Source organism: Pygocentrus nattereri, chromosome 4 (genome assembly GCF_015220715.1).
Source record: "Pygocentrus nattereri isolate fPygNat1 chromosome 4, fPygNat1.pri, whole genome shotgun sequence".
Lineage (NCBI taxonomy): Eukaryota > Metazoa > Chordata > Actinopteri > Characiformes > Serrasalmidae > Pygocentrus > Pygocentrus nattereri.
Window position 1 is genome coordinate 28,015,827 of NC_051214.1, and position 17,573 is coordinate 28,033,399.

At 43.2% G+C, this 17,573-nt stretch overlaps 3 protein-coding genes across 9 annotated transcripts in view; 1 reads left to right on the forward strand and 2 right to left on the reverse strand.

Annotated features, from left to right (window-relative positions):
* Nucleotides 1-66: 66 nt before the first annotated feature.
* On the reverse strand, nt 67-2,142 carry pigc (phosphatidylinositol glycan anchor biosynthesis, class C). Its single transcript, XM_017687674.2, has 2 exons — nt 2,091-2,142; nt 67-1,282 (listed from the first exon to the last, which is right to left on the reverse strand). The coding sequence occupies exon 2, from the start codon at nt 1,277-1,279 to the stop codon at nt 401-403; it is 879 nt and encodes a 292-aa protein (XP_017543163.1). The 5' UTR covers nt 1,280-1,282; nt 2,091-2,142; the 3' UTR covers nt 67-400.
* A 3,486-nt stretch (nt 2,143-5,628) lies between these two features.
* tmed5 (transmembrane p24 trafficking protein 5) lies at nt 5,629-11,786 on the reverse strand. Its single transcript, XM_017688825.2, has 4 exons — nt 11,335-11,786; nt 10,294-10,391; nt 10,008-10,188; nt 5,629-7,923 (listed from the first exon to the last, which is right to left on the reverse strand). The coding sequence occupies exons 1-4, from the start codon at nt 11,524-11,526 to the stop codon at nt 7,705-7,707; spliced, it is 690 nt and encodes a 229-aa protein (XP_017544314.1). The 5' UTR covers nt 11,527-11,786; the 3' UTR covers nt 5,629-7,704.
* Nucleotides 11,787-12,550: 764 nt separating this feature from the next.
* Nucleotides 12,551-17,573, forward strand: part of suco (SUN domain containing ossification factor) — a 70,779-nt gene continuing 65,756 nt past the window's right edge. For all 7 annotated transcript variants that reach the window (XM_017688831.2, XM_017688847.2, XM_017688854.2 and 4 more), the window contains exon 1: nt 12,551-12,816. In XM_017688831.2, coding sequence (XP_017544320.2) covers nt 12,764-12,816 — 53 coding nt within the window. In that variant the 5' untranslated portion in view covers nt 12,551-12,763. The remainder of the gene's footprint in view (nt 12,817-17,573) is intronic.

Genomic DNA, 17,573 nt, shown 5'->3' on the forward strand with positions numbered 1-17,573 from the left:
AATAGTTATAAGTGCATCAAATGGTTTTATTTTAAAAAGCAAGGAAAAATATTTTATTAATTGTGCTTTTAGGTTGTAACTTTTATTACACACAATAAATACAGTCTCGTTAAAAAAAATTTAGTAATTATTACATATTTCAAAATACTGTACTGTTTGCAATCACTTGCACCTTAGTTACGTTACATCTTTAATTACTTAACACATACTTGTGAAATAACCGTGACCTTATCTGGACTAAGTGGTTAATGATGACGATACTTGTGAAATAAGTCATCATTCCATATTTTCCCTGAGATTCAATGTCAATGCCAAACTTCTCTTCTACTACACCCAACAATATACATCTCATGGTTACAGTTATGAAAAAAAAAAAAAGGTCTATACTGTTAAGTATTTGTCAGCTCAGAAAACGCGACAGGTCCTCTCTGATCTCTGCCTCGTCCCATGGACCATGGATGTTATCCTTGTGTCTCTGTAGATGCACCAGCAGCAATGGACAGGCCAGTGTGAGCACAAGCAGAGCTAAAAACAGGAGAAGAGCTCCTTCAGGCCAAAAGCTGGCTAGTCCTCTGACCCCAGCCACACACACCAGGGCTGCAGCGCAGGGGAAGCTCCACTCAGCGCGGTCCCTGAGCCGATGGAGCAGACAGGGCCACAGAGCGAACACTAACAGGGCACAGCTCAACATGGCAAAGGTGTGCAAGGCTCCGGGCAGACGTGAGGCCAAACACACTGAGCCGAACAGTGCTGCGTTCAGGGACAGGCTGCCTGGGGGGCTAGGCTGTGTGTAGGGGAAGGACACTAAGTGGGCCAGAAGCATCATGGCCGACATTGCGTAAACAGTGTCCGTGCTCACTGACTCCGTCAGGGTCTTCAGCACAGGTGAGAAGCCAAAGGTAAAGGCCAAGAAGACCGCTGCACTCTGCAGGTCTGCCAAGCGTGTGCGCTCTCTGCTGCCTCCTCCCAAAACTTCATATAGTCCATAGCCCAGCAGGGCGAATCCGAGGCTGGCCCACAGCAGCGTAGATGGACCCAGGTCTCCTCGTTCCATGTAAAACCACAGTGTGAGGAACACAGCCACACAAGAAAGCTGCTGAGCGACAAGGCCTGCTTCCCGCACCACTGCCCAGTAGCGGTACTGACGGACGCGGATGTTGCGGCGCAGCTCCTCCAAGAAGCGACGGTCCACATAGTTGTCAGGGAAGGGCTGGCGCTCGTATAGAACCTTCCGCCATGGGACAGTCGGGGGGGCTCCTGGACCACTATCTGCACCCATCACCTGCCAAATGACATTTGGATCATGAAGCTAGAACTTTACATACACTGTCTCTGGAAAGCATACTTGCCAACCTTGAGAAATACAAAGATAGACAGACATACTCAAAACCTTAAGCTTGGACTGGTGTTAATCTGCAGAATTATTGCGAAAGATTCTATCACTGTGATTCAAATTCTGCTTCCAAGTAACACGACTGAGCAGAACAGAGCCTTGCAGAGCCCTACAGCTGCCATTCACCCTGATGTAGTAATATAGATACAGTATATCTACCAGCTGGGCTGGCTTCTATCAGTACTGTCCAATTTGTAAGGATAAATGTGCCAACAGCATATGCCAAACATTAATGCCAAACATTTACTTATTACTAAAAAGTGTAAGTCAACCTTAAAGGCTGTAAAATGACATGAAGGGGTTGAGTCCAACTACGACAACGAAAACATTCAACAACAGACAGGGTCAAAATCAAGACTCTTCTGTGAGAAATGGGAGGGCTGTCGTTAGTCTATGATCTATAACGTCACCTGTGGGTGAATTATGTAAAAATAACGATGTTAACACTGAAGTTAACGTCACCTTAATGGACACTGATGGACATGAAAGTGCAAATAACCGGTCACGCAGGTTTTAATCGCTCTCACCGGGAACGATACGACTGCATGACCAGTGTCTTGGCCTCGGTTAACCAACAGGCTCCCATTGTACTTTAAACAAACCGAACCAGGGCCTAAAATACATTTTAGAGAGTGGGTTTACAAATATAAGCGGTTCATATGTGGAATAAGTTGTAAGTAATAGTGAAAACTCTCACCAGAGGAGCTGCTGTTTCCGCGTTACAGACTACATCTCGCCATTGGGATCTCCGGAAGTGACGAAGAACGAAAACATAAGACCCAACAACGGGGTTGCGGATGGGGATGCGCCCCCTGCCGGCGGACAGTGGAGAGTAGTGCAGTGACAGAGTGTCCCAAATCGAGTCCCTGTTCCATACGTAGTGAATGAACACGATGGCAAATTTGTCCATTTTTGGCAAACGGCCTAACAAAAGGCTGAGTGTAGGTTTAACATTTATAAAAATACAGCTTTATACTAATATTTAAAAAGTACACATAATACAATTACAATTGTTTGCAATTTGCATTAAATCCTAATTATGTTCACTCTGTAATGAAACATGTAGTTTAAGTACTGCTGACATTCATATCAATGAAGTGTCTTATATTATAGGTGCCATTTTATTTAGCAATTTTTGTTATCTATCTATCTATCTATCTATCTATCTATCTATCTATCTATCTATCTATCTATCTATCTATCTATCTATATGAACTTAATGCACAACCTTAGGCTGAGCTATGCTTATGTTAAAAAAAAATGTGTCAAACTAAATAGAAAACTGGCCATGCAATGATTTAAATTAAGAATAATAATTTGTGCTGTAACTGTATTAAATGGTCTGTGTCACAAGCAAATGCAAACCACTGCCATATGCCAAGCACCTGATCGGCTTAGCACCCAGCAGCCCAACACCAGCCCCTAATCCAGAGTGTCAAGAATAGCCAGTTAGGATCTCCACTCAACAGAGATAACCTTGGGATGTGTGTGTGTGTGTATATAAAAATAATATACACACACATACCTCAAAAAAAATAAAGGGAACTCAAATAACACATCCTAGATCTGAATGAATGAATACTCATTGAATACTTTGTTCTGTACAAAATTGAAGGTGCCAACAACAAAATTGCACAAAAAAAAAAAAAAAATAATGGAAATCTAATTTATTAACCAATTGGAGTCACACAATATTAAAGTGGAAAAACACTACAGGCTGATCCAACTTTGATGTGATGCCCTTAAAACAAGTCAAAATGAGGCTCAGTATTGTGTGTGGCCTCCACATGCCTGTATAACCTCCCTACAACGCCTGGGCTTGGTCCTGATGAGGTGGCGGATGATCTCCTGAGGGATCTCCTCCCAGACCTGGACTAAAGTATCCACCAACTCCTGGACAGTCTGTGGTGCAACGTGACGTTGGTGGATGGAGCGAGACATGATGTTCCAGATGTGCTCAATCGGATTCAGGTCTGGGGAACGGGCGGGCCAGTCCATAGCTTCAATGCCTTCATCTTGCAGGAACTGCTGACACACTCCAGCCAAATGAGGCCTAGCATTGTCCTGCATTAGGAGGAACCCAGGGCCAACCACACCAGCATATGGTCTCACAAGGGGTCTGAGGATCTCATCTCGGTACCTAATGGCAGTCAGGCTACCTCTGGCGAGCACATGGAGGGCTGTGCGGCCCTCCAAAGAAATGCCACCCCACACCATTACTGACCCACTGCCAAAACTGGTCATGCTGAAGGATGTTGCAGGTAGCAGATCACTCTCCACGGCGTCTCCAGACTGTCACGTCTGTCACATGTGCTCAGTGTGAACCTGCTTTCATCTGTGAAGAGCACAGGGTGCCAGTAGCGAATTTGCCAATTCTCTGGCAAATGCCAAGCGTCCTGCACGGTGTTGGGCTGTGAGCACAACCCCTATCTGTCCCCTATAAGCCCTCATACCATCCTCATGGAGTCAGTTTCTAACCGTTTGTGCAGACACATGCACGTTTGTGGCCTGCTGGAGGTCATTTTGCAGGGCTCTGGCAGTGCTCCTCCTGTTCCTCCTTGCACAAAGGCAGAGGTAGCGGTCCTGCTGTTGGGTTGTTGCCCTCCTACGGCCTCCTCCACGTCTCCTGGTGTATTGGCCTGTCTCCTGGTAGTACCTCCAGCCTCTGGACACTACACTGACAGACACAGCAAACCTTCTTGCCACAGCTCGCATTGATGTGCCATCCTGGATGAGCTGCACTACCTGAGCCACTTGTGTGGGTTGTAGAGTCCGTCTCACGCTACCACGAGTGGTCTGTGGTCCCCACCTGCAGAACCACTCCTTTATTGAGTGTGTCTTGCTAATTGCCAATATTTTCCACCTGTTCTCTATTCCATTTGCACAACAGCTGTGAAATTGATTGTCAATCAGTGTTGCTTCCTAAGTGGACAGTTTGATTTCACAGAAGTTTGATTTACTTGGAGTTATATTGTGTTGTTTAAGTGTTCCCTTTATTTTTTTGAGCAGTATATATATATATTTATATATCTATACTCACACTATATTGCCAAATGTATTAGTTCATCTGCCTTCACACACATATGAAATTTAGTGACATCCCATTCTTAATCCATAGAGTTTAATGTGATGTTGGCCCACCCTTTGCAGCTATAACAGCTTCAACTTTTCTGGGAAGGCTTTCCAAAAGGATTAGGAGTGTGTTTATGGGAATTTTTGACCATTCTAACAAAAGCGCATTAGTGAGGTCAGATACTGATGTTGGATGAGAAGGCCTGGCTCACAGTCTCTGCTCTAATTCATCCCAAAGGTGTTCTATCGTTTGTCCATCATTACAATATCCAGTATGCACTGAGCAAACAGATGTCCTATAACTGGGAATCCCACTCACAGTGATAAAGGTGTTCTATCTATCGGGTTGAGGTCAGGACTCTGTGCAGGCCAGTCAAGTTCTATAACTTCCACACCAAACTCCGTCCCCAAGGGGCCGTCCCCAAACTGTTCCCACAAAGTTGGGAGCATGGAATTGTCCAAAATCTCTTGGTGCTGAAGCATTAAGAGTTAATTTCAATGGAACTAAGGGGCCGAGCCCAACTCCTGAAAAACAACCCCACACCATAATCACCCCTCCACCAAACTTTACACTTGGCACAATGCGATCAGATAAGTCCAGGTCTCCTGGCAACCGCCAAACCCAGAGTCATCCATCGTATTGCCAGATGGAGAAGCGCAATTCCTCACTCCAGAGAACACGTCTCCACTGCTCTAGAGTCCAGTGGCGGCGCTTTACTCCACTACATTCGATACTTTGCATTGCGACAAAAGTGGAGGTACAAGGGTTTTTTCCAACAGCGATACGTCGTTGTCAAACAAGTGATTTAGGTTTGGAGGGAAACTTCAAATTCAAACAGCCACTTTTTTTATACCTGAAGCTACATTGAGGTGTTAAGTAACCCCAACTAGACTTATGTGGTTTCAGACACTGTATGACATACTGTGTCCATAAAAGTGGACCGTCATGCTACACGGCTAAAACAGTAGCATCAGCCACAGTGAAGCCTGAAATATATACAGCTAGTGGGGTATAAGCTTCTATTACATGCTAGCTAATTTTGCTAACATCACATGTTTTGGCTGATCAACTACATCTGGGATAAGAGGGAAATTGTAAATTACACAAGATAGCTTGAAAAGCATGAAATAAAGGAAAATAACAGACAAAGAATACAGAAAAGTTTGTATAAATGAAACTTTAAAGGGTTCCTTATGTATGACTGAATACAAACAGGTAGAACTGAACACAGTCCACAGGAATCAAGTGTTATTGGCACAAGTTCAGAATGTGAAATATCAACATATGAATGGCACAAATGCTTTTTTCAGTGCTTTTCTCAGGCAGTCATATAGAACACTACTGGTGAATGTACATTTCAATGCTTTGTAGTGTTTAGGAAGCTCTTGCTCCAGACCTCCAGAAGGGGGCAATATAAGGCTGCAGATGTAACAGATAAAAAAACCCCAAAAAAACAAACTAAAATAAAATAACAGGGGTGTCCAATCTTATCTGCTCACGTCTGGTGTGAATGTGGGTTTTCGTTCCAGCTAATCAGGAGCTCACAAAACTAGTTGGTTAAAACTGATGTAAACTGCTTAAACAAGTAGAACCAGCTGTGCTCCTTCCTGCTCGTTTGGTATGAGAAGCTGCAGCCACAGGAGCCCCTTAGGGACAACATTGGACACCCCTACAATACACCTTCCACCAGATGACTGCTTTTCTATGAAGCTGGCCATGTAAGAACTGTATAATATGTGAGAAATCACAAAACCTTAACATGGAAGTTTATCCACTGAGTAGGATTTGACATTATTTGCTTGCTGAAATCTAAAGCTCTGAGAGATGTTAGCCCTTAGGGTGTTGAGGTAAAATGTGCACTAACCCAAATTCTCATCCCTGCCGTCTTTCTATAAATGTTTGGTAGTGATTTTCATCTGAGAACCAGCCTATATACAAGGAGCCTATCACTAGGCAGACTGGTGAAATACATGATGCTATTTCACAGTTGCAAAGCCTCCCCTGGGTGGGGTCTGACCAACCAAAGACCTTTATTTTCACATGAGAGATATGCCAGGTTCTCACACAGCTCTTATCCATACTCTACACATCCTTTAAGAAGCAACGCTGCCCTTATGAATCACACACATGCCAAAACTGAAATACAAAGGGTGAAGAAAGCTCTCATTAATCACTTCAAAACACTGAACACCTGGCTCACTCCCTCTGCTCTGCTGCCTGCCAGGCGATTGTAATTGGAGCTGCTGTCAGCGAGGCTAGAGGAACTGCTTGTAGGTCAAGCACACTGGCGCTCCAGACTGTGGTGATTTATAAGAGGCAAACGCCTTTTCCCTTCACTCCGCGCTGAGCCTGGGCCAAAAGCAGCCCTCGGTGCAATCCTACTAGCATGTCCCCAATCAGAGCAGCTGGCACAGGGGGCATTTTCTAAGAAGTGTTGTCATCTGGCACCAGGTCAGACCTTGTGCCATATTGTAAACCTTTGTCTGGAGGCAGGGGTTCAAACTTAAAGCAGCATGTATCCCTATGGGACTCAAAGTACACAGGCAAAATAACTTAATGCATAGCAAAGGGTTTGGCACAGTGGACTCACACCAGGTGGCGAGAGAGAGAGCTTATTTACACAGTTTAGCTTTGCTAGTGTTTTTGAAGAAAAAAAAAAAGCAGGATGATTCACCACCAGAAAAAAAGGCAATACAAACTGTCCAACAGACATTATTTCCCCAACATTAAACATTTTCTCCACACTTTACTTCACATTCACCATGTTAATCTTGCTGTTCAGGAATAAAATTTGTAAGCCAGTGTAGCTGTGTGTCAGTGCCCGAAATATCTTATACAGTTAGTTTATTTAATGGGGTAAAGAAACTTAATTCTAAAAACTGTATTATAAGAAACTGCAAAAATATCAGTATCAGTCTATTGATTCTTTGCTCGTGTTAAAAAAGGACCCCCGGTGATCCTGCTTCCTGGGAAATCTCCATCACACATAGCAGCTTAGAGACCTCTAGCTCTTATTTCATTGGCTAAGAAAGTCCTAAGGTGTCCTCGGTTCAGCTATCGTAGAAATGGATTGTCTTCATGGGGGTAAAAGTAGACAAGTGTTGAAAAAGTAAGGCGGGGAGGGATGTAAAGGCTCTACTGAGGGAGAAAAGAGAGAAAATGTGTGTCCATCTTCAGTCCCGGATGAAGGGATCTTTTTTCTTTTCCTCCCAGAGTTAGCAGGGCAGTGGGGTGGGGGCTACGTGCGTGTTATCCTCTTGTCGTCAAAGAGGCTGCGCAGCAGGTAGACCTGGATGCAGGACACCACCACCATCACCACCACGTTGGTGCAGGACCAGATGTTGACGCGTTCATAGTTGCTCTCCTGCAGGTTGCGGTCTCGAGCCTCAAAGGCCCTCAGCACCGTCTGAATCTGAAGACTCTTCCCCAAGCGAGCCTTCACACTGTTTATAGTGTCCTGGACAGAGAGGAATACATTCAAAGACTGAGACAAAAGCAGGTGTAAATACATGATGAGCCTTTAAACATGAGGTGAGGAGAGGAGGACAGGAACGAAAGAAAAAGAAAAGTGAAGCAAAGAAACATAGTAATAACTGCCTCATTACAAACCTGTCATATATAAAAAAAAAAACACTGTGCTAATTTTTAGAGATGCAAAATAATTCTGGAACCATATCGGTATCAGCAGGTAATTGCTAAAAAAATGTATTGGCGTTTTACAGGTGATTAAATTTGACTGAAATGTCCACCTGATATTTGATGACACATTGACTGGATGCTGGAAGAGCAGAAAGTCTACGTGATGCTGGGCTACTGTGCTGAACAGTTAATTTCTAAATTTAATAAATGTGCATACACTTTCTGGACACTTCATTATGTATATCTACACTCACTGTCCATTTTATCAGCTCCACTTACCATATAGGTGTACTTTGTAGAAGTGATGCACCTACAGGGGAATTATGGGCAAATGCTGATACCTGAATTTTCATATCTGCCGATGCTTATGCCAATGACATGTGCATAAACACTTATCAAATGTGGAAATTGGGACTAAATCCTAGATTAGCATACAGAGAAATATAATATACATTTACAGACTGATGACAAACTGGAGGACGACCAACACAAACTGTGCAGCAACAGACGAACTTTCTATCTGACTACAAGGTGGACAAACAAGGTTGGAGTGTCTATGGACTATAATCTGTATAAATAGATGGGCTATATATGTACAAAGTTCCCTTATATGGTAAGCAGTAAATACACAATGTGTGTAGATATACGTACCAAATAAAGTGTTCCATTTATGTAATTCTTACCATAACCAGCCACACAAGTCTTGAACAATCAGTACTTATATAACTAAATACAAACAGAAACACACTAAAAAAACTAAGCTGTCTCTTGTTTGACTAAATGAAGTGGTTGTACTCTGTCCTACTTTGTTCCATTGTGCAGAGACTTCCTGCACAGCTTAAATTGGGAACTTCCAAAACTATTTAAAAGCCTAGAATCTATTTATAGGGCTGAAAAAACAAGCAGCTGATATGACTACACAACATAGCACAATCCCATCGCCATAATTCTTGATTTTGTATGCTTGTTGTGTTTTTGTCCATCACAACAATATCCAGTATGCACTGAGCAAACAGATGTCCTATAACTGGGAATCCCACTCACAGTGATAAAGACGTGCACTGATGTAGAGGTTAATAAATACAGGAGGTGAGATTTAGTGAGATCTAAAAGGGGTTTTGCTAGTCGTTAAACCAATAAATCTCACTCTCAAGACTACTGTGGCAGCACTGCAAGAGGCCATTTGACATGTTTACAACAGATGTAGCAATGGTCATTTTTTAAACTTTGGTCAGTCTCACTGACGGCATATTTTGGAAGCTGGGATGCTACAACTAAAGCACTACACTGCTTTTCTGTTCACACCCCCACAGCTGATTCTGGAACAGCTAGTCATAAGAAAAAAAATCTAATAGAAAGCAAGGCCAAATTTATCCTTGAATGTGTCTGCATGTAAATGATGAGGAGTTGTAAGTGCATACATTCTGTAGAAATTCAACGAAAACATGAAAGCAAATTTCCCTGTCAAGCACAGTGTTCATTCAGATGACTGTCAGATGAAAGCCTCCAGGCTCTCATTACATTTTAGCTCAATTCTTTCTGATCTCCATTTACAGCAGGAATGACCAGAGCTGACAGGCATGAAATGATGTCAACTTGAGTTGCACCACCTGTGTGAGCACCTGTCACTTGCAGATCTGCTTCCAGGGAGATCATGAGGGAGATAATGCAGTAAGGGTTTAGCCTCTCTCACTGTGCCACTCAGCATTCACCGAAAATGGCACTGTGACAGATTCACATTAACACAACTGAAAAGGTTTGACATGTCTAAACACACTACTGTCACAATGAGCAGGTCGGTTAATTAGTGATCGCTGTGGCAGATGTACTCAATACACTGACTCGGCCTGTTCACCCGTGTAGCACCTAGTCTTACTGCTAAACCCAAGTGTGTTCCCTCACCATGATGTCCTCCAATTTCATGTCCAGTAGGTCAGCTCCTTGCACGTATTGTTTCCAGTCCTCAGGATCTTCTCCGTCATCCATGTTGTCCAGAATCAGCTCGAAGAAGATGATCTTTTCAGATACTGTGCTGAATGTGTTGTCGAAGCAGAACATGTAGTCTCCCTCCTCGGTCTCAACTCTGAAAGACAGCAGTTAGACAGCCTTTTATATAGCTACAATAAAACACGTGCATCTTCTGAGAGGAGAAAGATTACATAAAGAATGTGGGTTGTGTTAAACCTACGTGTGAACACCATCAGACTTCCTGAAGTCCGAGGCTACGACATGACCGCTGGGAGAGGACAGGTAGAAATCCACATCCAGTCCGGCCCCATCCAGAACCTGTAGGTCCATGAGCGTAGATCAACTCAGAAACAAGCACATGCGCACCTTCTAACAATTTTTCAAATTTCTACATATTTATTCAGAACGCTGTATCTCTGATGTCTCTCAAATCGGGCCAGTGGGGAAAATAATGCAATAAATGAAGCAATAACGCAATAAATGTGCAATAATGACCTTTTGCCTGCTTTTACATGCAACACTGGTCCCAGTCATCAATTACAACATTGGGCCATAAGTCGGCTCTTCACTTCTCTTACATTTGCCGAATAAAGTGCTGATACGGTCAGACTTTACAGTGCATTTTGAAAGATGTCAATGAATCAATAAACCATATTAAAATACCCAGGTTCATCTTGCTGTTATAGAGGTGTCGGATCACAGAATCTTTTTTGGCTGGATATTTGGTCAACAGTGGTACAGTAGTCAGGTGTTAAGAAAGGACAAAAAAAAGCGTTTGACAAATTTTGTATGATGAAAAACTACAATCTAGATTTTTTTTTACACCTGTAATGTAGATGTACAAGGTAGATGGACTTCATGAAGTGGCTATTATGTGTCTATAGCACATGGTGCTATACAGCAGATGGTGATCAGCATTTGTGCCCAAGCTAGTGTTCAAAACGTTCAACGTTTGTGGCTAGAAAGACTCTCCATTTGTATTGGAGACTGATTTACAGTGTGGATGTGGGTCATATAGAGGCCACAGAGCAACTTCGCTCCTAGTAAACTTCTGGTACACCACATAGATACGCTGACAAACTCCGTTAAGCTGCTGTTTATATTACTCAGCGAAGAAAGGGCAATAATAACCACTCCTCCACACCAAAAGCTGACCACCCCATTAACTCACTAGGTATTATATGGCACGGCACCGACTCGCGTGGTCATAAACGAGCGTTGAAGTCTGTGGTAGACTGTCAGACTGACTCTGCAGAAATACCTGATATTCAATTTCCAACGAGGCGTCTTTTCTCATGGTTTGGAAGAAACATTCCTTTCGGCCAGCGGGAAGGGTGAAAGTGAAGTCGCTGTCCAGAGACTGTGTGAAAGCGCCGGCGACCACATACCGCTCCGATACACACAACGACAAGAAAACCACCAAAACCCTCAGCGCCTCCTCCGACAACCACATGATTCCCTAACAAACGAAGGCTCAGAGTGGCAACACCAACTACAAACCGGCCCCAAAATGCCCCCGTTAAGTCGAAGACAACTTTCTCAGGCCAAAACTCGCCCTCGACAAACTTCTCGGAACAGCACAGCTCCCCCAGCGAGCTGAGCGCACTAAGTTTAGGACCCCGCCATTTGAGACACAGATGTACGCTCGCTAATCAGGCCACATACTCCATTTTCATTTAAAATTAGATCGGACACATCGCTACATTTTTTTGGTAACTTAAATGCGATACATATTTATAAGGCAACCGATCTGCTCAGGCAACTATCTCAGCCACCCCAGAACGTTGCATATTGGGAAATGTAGTCTTTTGCCTGGCTTTTCCTCGCATCTTCTCGAAAGAGTCAAAAACAAGTCGCTTTTTCGGGTGAAAACTGTGCCCACACAGTAACCCCTGTTTATCTATAGATAAGATTCATACTTCACACAAATAATATTCCCGCGTTAACGTTATACTTTGATGGATATCCGTTTTTGAAATGTTCAGTTTATCACTTGTGTAAAACGGAAAGAAGCAGAAGGAATCGAGACATTATAAAACACTGTAGATCAACAAAAAGTATTTGGTGTCTGGTAAAATTCCACATTTCTAGAATGAATGTGATATCCAGGTGAAAGATTTAACTACAGAAGAGTGGCATGCGTTTATCACACGTTATTCCTCACTTAAGTAATCCCGGCCCTACTTATCAACGAGTGGGTATTACGTGTCCAAACGCTGCAGCCAAATATCTAAGCTGGTAAAAACGTGCTTATCTTTGGGGTGACGCGTCCGGCCATAGGCCTTCCAACTCATCTTTGAAGGGTGGCGTGGGCGGGGCGATGAATCAGAAAACACTCCTATTGGTGGAGATGGTTCACCGCTGAAGTGTTTTGGAGATTCTTATTAGTGGACGTCTGTGGCGAGTAGCAGGGCTCCTATTGGCTGAGAGGCCTAACCGCTGTAAGGGCTGAGAGCTACTGCCCGAGCAACAGCGGTAGAGGCAGAAGCAGAAGCAAGCAAGGCTGCTCTCTGAGTGAACGGACGGAGGATAACCAAATACCTGTTTGCTCCGAAGCGCGAAACACGCCCCCTCTGTGTTTAGAGTTTGAGTAAAATCAGCTGTAAAATTGCCGGTCTTCTTCTCCGCTGAACAGAAGACGTAGAGGAGGTCGGTAAAGAAGCGAGGATGTTGGTCCCCGCGGGAAGATAATGAAGAGGCTGCGCGTTTTGTTGGTGTGCCTCACTGTAGCTTTCCTGTGCTGGTGAGTTCAATGTTAAACTATCTGCATTACTTCAACGCTGGATCATCATAGAGACCATACATTAATCCTAACCATCATAAGCCTCCCTGGCTTCCCTGGGTGGTTTAGATGATCAGCCTTCCTCGGTGGCCTACAGTCTTCAGCGTGGGGTGATGCGTAGCATAGCTAAGCTAGCGTGCCAGAATATGGGGATATTGGAAATGAGATGCTCGGCTTGATCAAGAGTTTCATTTGGAGCATCCCCTGTAAATAAGTCTGTGTCCAGCTTAATCATAATAGGGAACTATTTAAAAGCCACGCGGTTGAATCTGGCCACTAACTGCTGGACAATCTCAAATTACAGTTAGCTAACCTATAGCTTCAGCGTTTACGTGGGTTATTATGGTACACAATGTACAGAAACCTGGCCAGTCCTGGGCTGGCTACTGGGACCACCACTGCGACCACCACAGTGCCAGTGAAATCTGAGAATGCTCGCTCAAACTTGTGGCTAAGGTCCTCGTTTTTCCGTGGGTTGGATTGGATTGGATTAGGTGGTCATTAATGTAGGATAGCCTGCAGCATGTATCTGTGGTTCTCGGTCCATGGAGATGGTTCCAGGTAGCTTAGCTAGCTTAAAGCTAGATAACTCGATGTAGTTCCTACTACCTCGCGTTAGGCAGTTGTGATAATTTGCTTGATAAATTATCGCCAGCCTCTTATCATCGTCACATATGTGTATTTTGTCTGTCTTTTCGGACCGACATTAAAATAATGTTTATGCGCTCAACCGACTCTCAAACCAGCGGTTTTACGCCAGAATCTGCCTTTCGTTGCTCAACAAGTCAACTTGAGTGGCTGTTACCCATCTAACATTTTATATCTTAGTTTTTTAGTCAGTAAAACAAAAAAAAAATGCTCTGCTCTGTTCGGATCACTGTTTTTCTCTGACCTTGGCAGGCAATGGTTTGCCACTTAAGATGCTACAGTGCAGAATTTCCTTAGTTTGAAGTTTTCTGCTGCATTTGAATGTATATTACCAGTGTTGCTTCCCTTTCCCCTCTGCTCGTGTAGTATAGAGTGGTCAGTTGGAGTATTAACCTTGCCATGGGTTTATTAACCTGTGAGGGGTGCTGACCGAGCCCACAATATTTGAAGTAAGCGTTACACTCATTTCCTGCCAGAAAGGCTTTACACAACCTTGCCTATCACTTGGCTTTGAGTTAATGTAATACTTTGGCCTCAGCAGCCTTTCAGCTAAATCTTGCTGTTTTGCTTTTTTTTCCCCTGACTGATTTTGCTCTCTTTTCTAGCTTCATAAAACCGCACCGACAGGTACGTTGACACAAAGCGTTGGCTCGAGCCTGCGCTATTAATGACAGCAACATTTCCTCACTGGTAGGTTCAGTGTTGATGGCGGTGCACATGAGATCACTCTTGCTAAAAGTCAACTTTATAAGAGAGACTGGTCTGTTCAGATACTCTTAACATTGCGCTCTCCCACAACACGGCTTACTTTCAGTACCTTTTTCCAGCGTCCCGACAGTTTCACAATGCAAATTCAGCCCAAAGGGGATGCTGAACTCTCTGTTTTGCTACTATTTTATGTTTGGCATAAACATTTGTGTACATGTTTTATTCTGTTGACATTAAGGCAGGGTTGAGGTCAACAGCCAGCATCCAGCAGTCTGATTTAACGGGAAGCAAATCAACATTTCGTCCAGTTTCCAAACAGAATTGAGAAAATTGGACTGATTGGTGAGCGTATGTGTGCCTTGGGGGTTGATTTAGGGTTTGACTAGTTCACATATGTTTTGGTTGATCATCTTGACCCCTGTATGGTGAACAGGCTTCAATAGACTTAAGTGTCCTGAAGCTCTGTCTTTAGCAGAGTGAGTCTGGTTTTGGCATGTTAAAGTCTCACATAATATTGTTTAAATTCTCTGGTATTAGAGAGAGAGAGAGAGAGAGAGAGAGAGAGAGAGAGAGAGAGAGAGAGAGAGAGAGAGAGAGAGAGAGAGAATGAGAATAGAAGTGGCCTCCGTCTTTGCTCATCTCTATTCTGATCACATGTCTCGAGGCCACACGGCAGGGCTCAAGAAGGAAGTAAAAGTGGTCCACTATAGTTTGGTCAGGTTTATGATCGATTGTGTTGAACGTCAGTCTCCCATTTTTAAGTTTTAATTCTATCAGAGTTAAATGTATATTGAGACATAATTGCATAAAACATATCGACATCAGACAAATGTTTAGGCTTTCCTGGTATTTTAAACAGATATTTGATGTATTTGTTGTACTCCAGAAGGGCATAATGCTTAGGTGACACTGGACTACTTTGCTAAAAAGTCATTTCATTAATTTAGCACATTTTATTCATTTGCCCACATCTGTGACCCTACAGAACTGTGTGCTACATTGCTGTGTATTATCATATTGTAGTTAGTCATTGCTTTGGGTCAGAACATCAAAAAATCACCATAGCCTATGGCCTTATGACTTATTGCTCTTTATATTGTCTAGGTCCCTAAAATGCCCCAATTGTCTGGTTGCAAAAAGTAATTAAGCTCTCAATTTAATTGCTTAGGAATCCAAATCCTTCAGCAAATAAAAGGAACACGCATGTGATCCTTATTTTTTTTTTTTTTTTTTTTTTTTTTTTAGTACAATGAGGAAAAGATTGGCATGAACTAAGCTTGTATGCTGAAAGGTATGCTTTGTACTGGTGACGCTGCATGAGCGGCAGCTCAGCCTCGCAGCCCAGCCTTACCCCTCACTCAGATGAGTAGCGATTTCTAGAACAGGCTGTGCATCTCTGTCCTTTTCTTAGAACAAACATGGTTCTCTATCTCTATCTGCAAGGGGTAATTGTTTCCAGCATTTAAGGCCATCTTCTGCTATTCAGTCCTAACCCTGCTGCAGGGCGGCAGAGAGAAAACCAGAAAGAAAAGGCGAGTCAGAGAGAAGCACAAAGCCTGCAGTTGTGGGCAGAACACAGTGCTGCTCTGGTACAAATCTGCTGAAGGCCTGGACTAGCTCGGCCCGTCTTCTCTTTAGCCTGTCTCCTAGCTTGGACCCAATCACAGTGACTGTGGTCTGTGTTTTCCTGCCATTGAATACAAAGGCCACCTAGTGCTGGTCTATGTCATTTTACTGTGGCATTCACACTAACTGGCCAAAAGTATATGGACAGCCCTTGTAATCGTTCAGCCTTACACACATTTAACAGGTATATAAATAATATCATAGTGATGCGATCTCCCTAGACAAACACCGGCAGTACAGTGGCTTGTACTGAGGAACTAAATGTGGCACTGTTTTAGAATGGTGCCTTTTTTGTGAAATTTTTGCCTTGGCCAATTTTAAGTGGTGTTATTGTAAAATGGAAGCATCTAGGAGCAACAACAGCCCAGCCATGAGGTGGTAGCTCACGCAAACTCACAGAGAGGAGGCTGCTGTGTGCTGAAGCACAGATAAATAGCTTGTCCTCTGTTGTCGCTCACTACAGAGATCCAGACTGCCCCGGACCAGCATCAGTGCTGCAAGCTTTACGAAATAAGTTTCCATGTCTGAGCAACTGCACACCAGCCTAAGATCTCTATGCACAATGCCAAGTGTTGATTGAAATGATGTAGAGCGCTGACCTCAACCCCACTAAACATATTTGAGATGATTTGGAACATCAATTACGAGCCAGGCCTTTGCATCCAACGTCCGTGCCTGACCTTACATGCTTTTTTTTCCACTGAATGGGCATCATTTTCACTAAATTCCCACAGATGCACGCCAAAATCTTTTGAAAATGCTTCTCAGAAGAGTGGAGCGTGTGTAAGCCACAAAGGGGAGGCAGTTCCTTATTAATTCATATTAATGAATCTATAATAATGCCAGTGGAATGGAATGGTTTTGTAATGGAATTACTAGAATGCTTATCTAGGTGTGATTATGCAGTGTCCGCATACTTTTGGCCATAGTGTGATCGTGCGTTTTATCAGTATCTCTCAGCACATATTTAGCATGCTGCTAAACCTCCACTCTCCAGTGCCCCTTTCCGTGCTGCCCTTTCATGCCCATCTCTACAAGGAGAAAATTTACTGATGAAAGGTGGAGGGGTGGGGGTGTATTGGTAAGGGGTCTGTAGGTTGCTATGGAAACACCACCTAAGTGCTGTTTTGATTCACCCTCTCGCCTGGCCTTCTCAGCATCTCCTCACCTGACCTTGCTGCTTATGTAAATGTTTTGACGTGGTAAAGAAGTGTTTTTTTTTTTTTTTTTAATAGTTTTTAGTATGACAGTGTTGTCTGTGTATGTTCTTCATGGCAGTGGAACCGGCGCTTGCTGTGTGATGAAAATAACTGTGGCGCTCATTTGACGATCACATCATAAACATGCCTTTCCTGCTCTGATACAGATTGAAATCATCCATGAATTCTCAAGACCTTGAGCTAAATCAGATGATAAACATGTAATAATACAATGTTTTTAGAAATGATGTAAGTTTATATTGAAATAACAACATTAAAATATGCTGTGAGGCAGGCTTTGGTTTGAAGCTAGTGAATTATTCACTTTTTAAAGAGTGATGGAGATGAATCTTTCACCATTTCTTGCTTTCTTTGTATATTATGCCAAGTTTGCATCTAGCTCTTAAAGAGAAAACAGACAGATATCTATTTAGATATACTCCTATCCTTAGCTCTCTGTAATAGGAAGGTGGTGGTATAATTCTATATTAGGTAATGACCGTTGAGTCAGCAGGGCCACCCCTGTATTAACCCCTG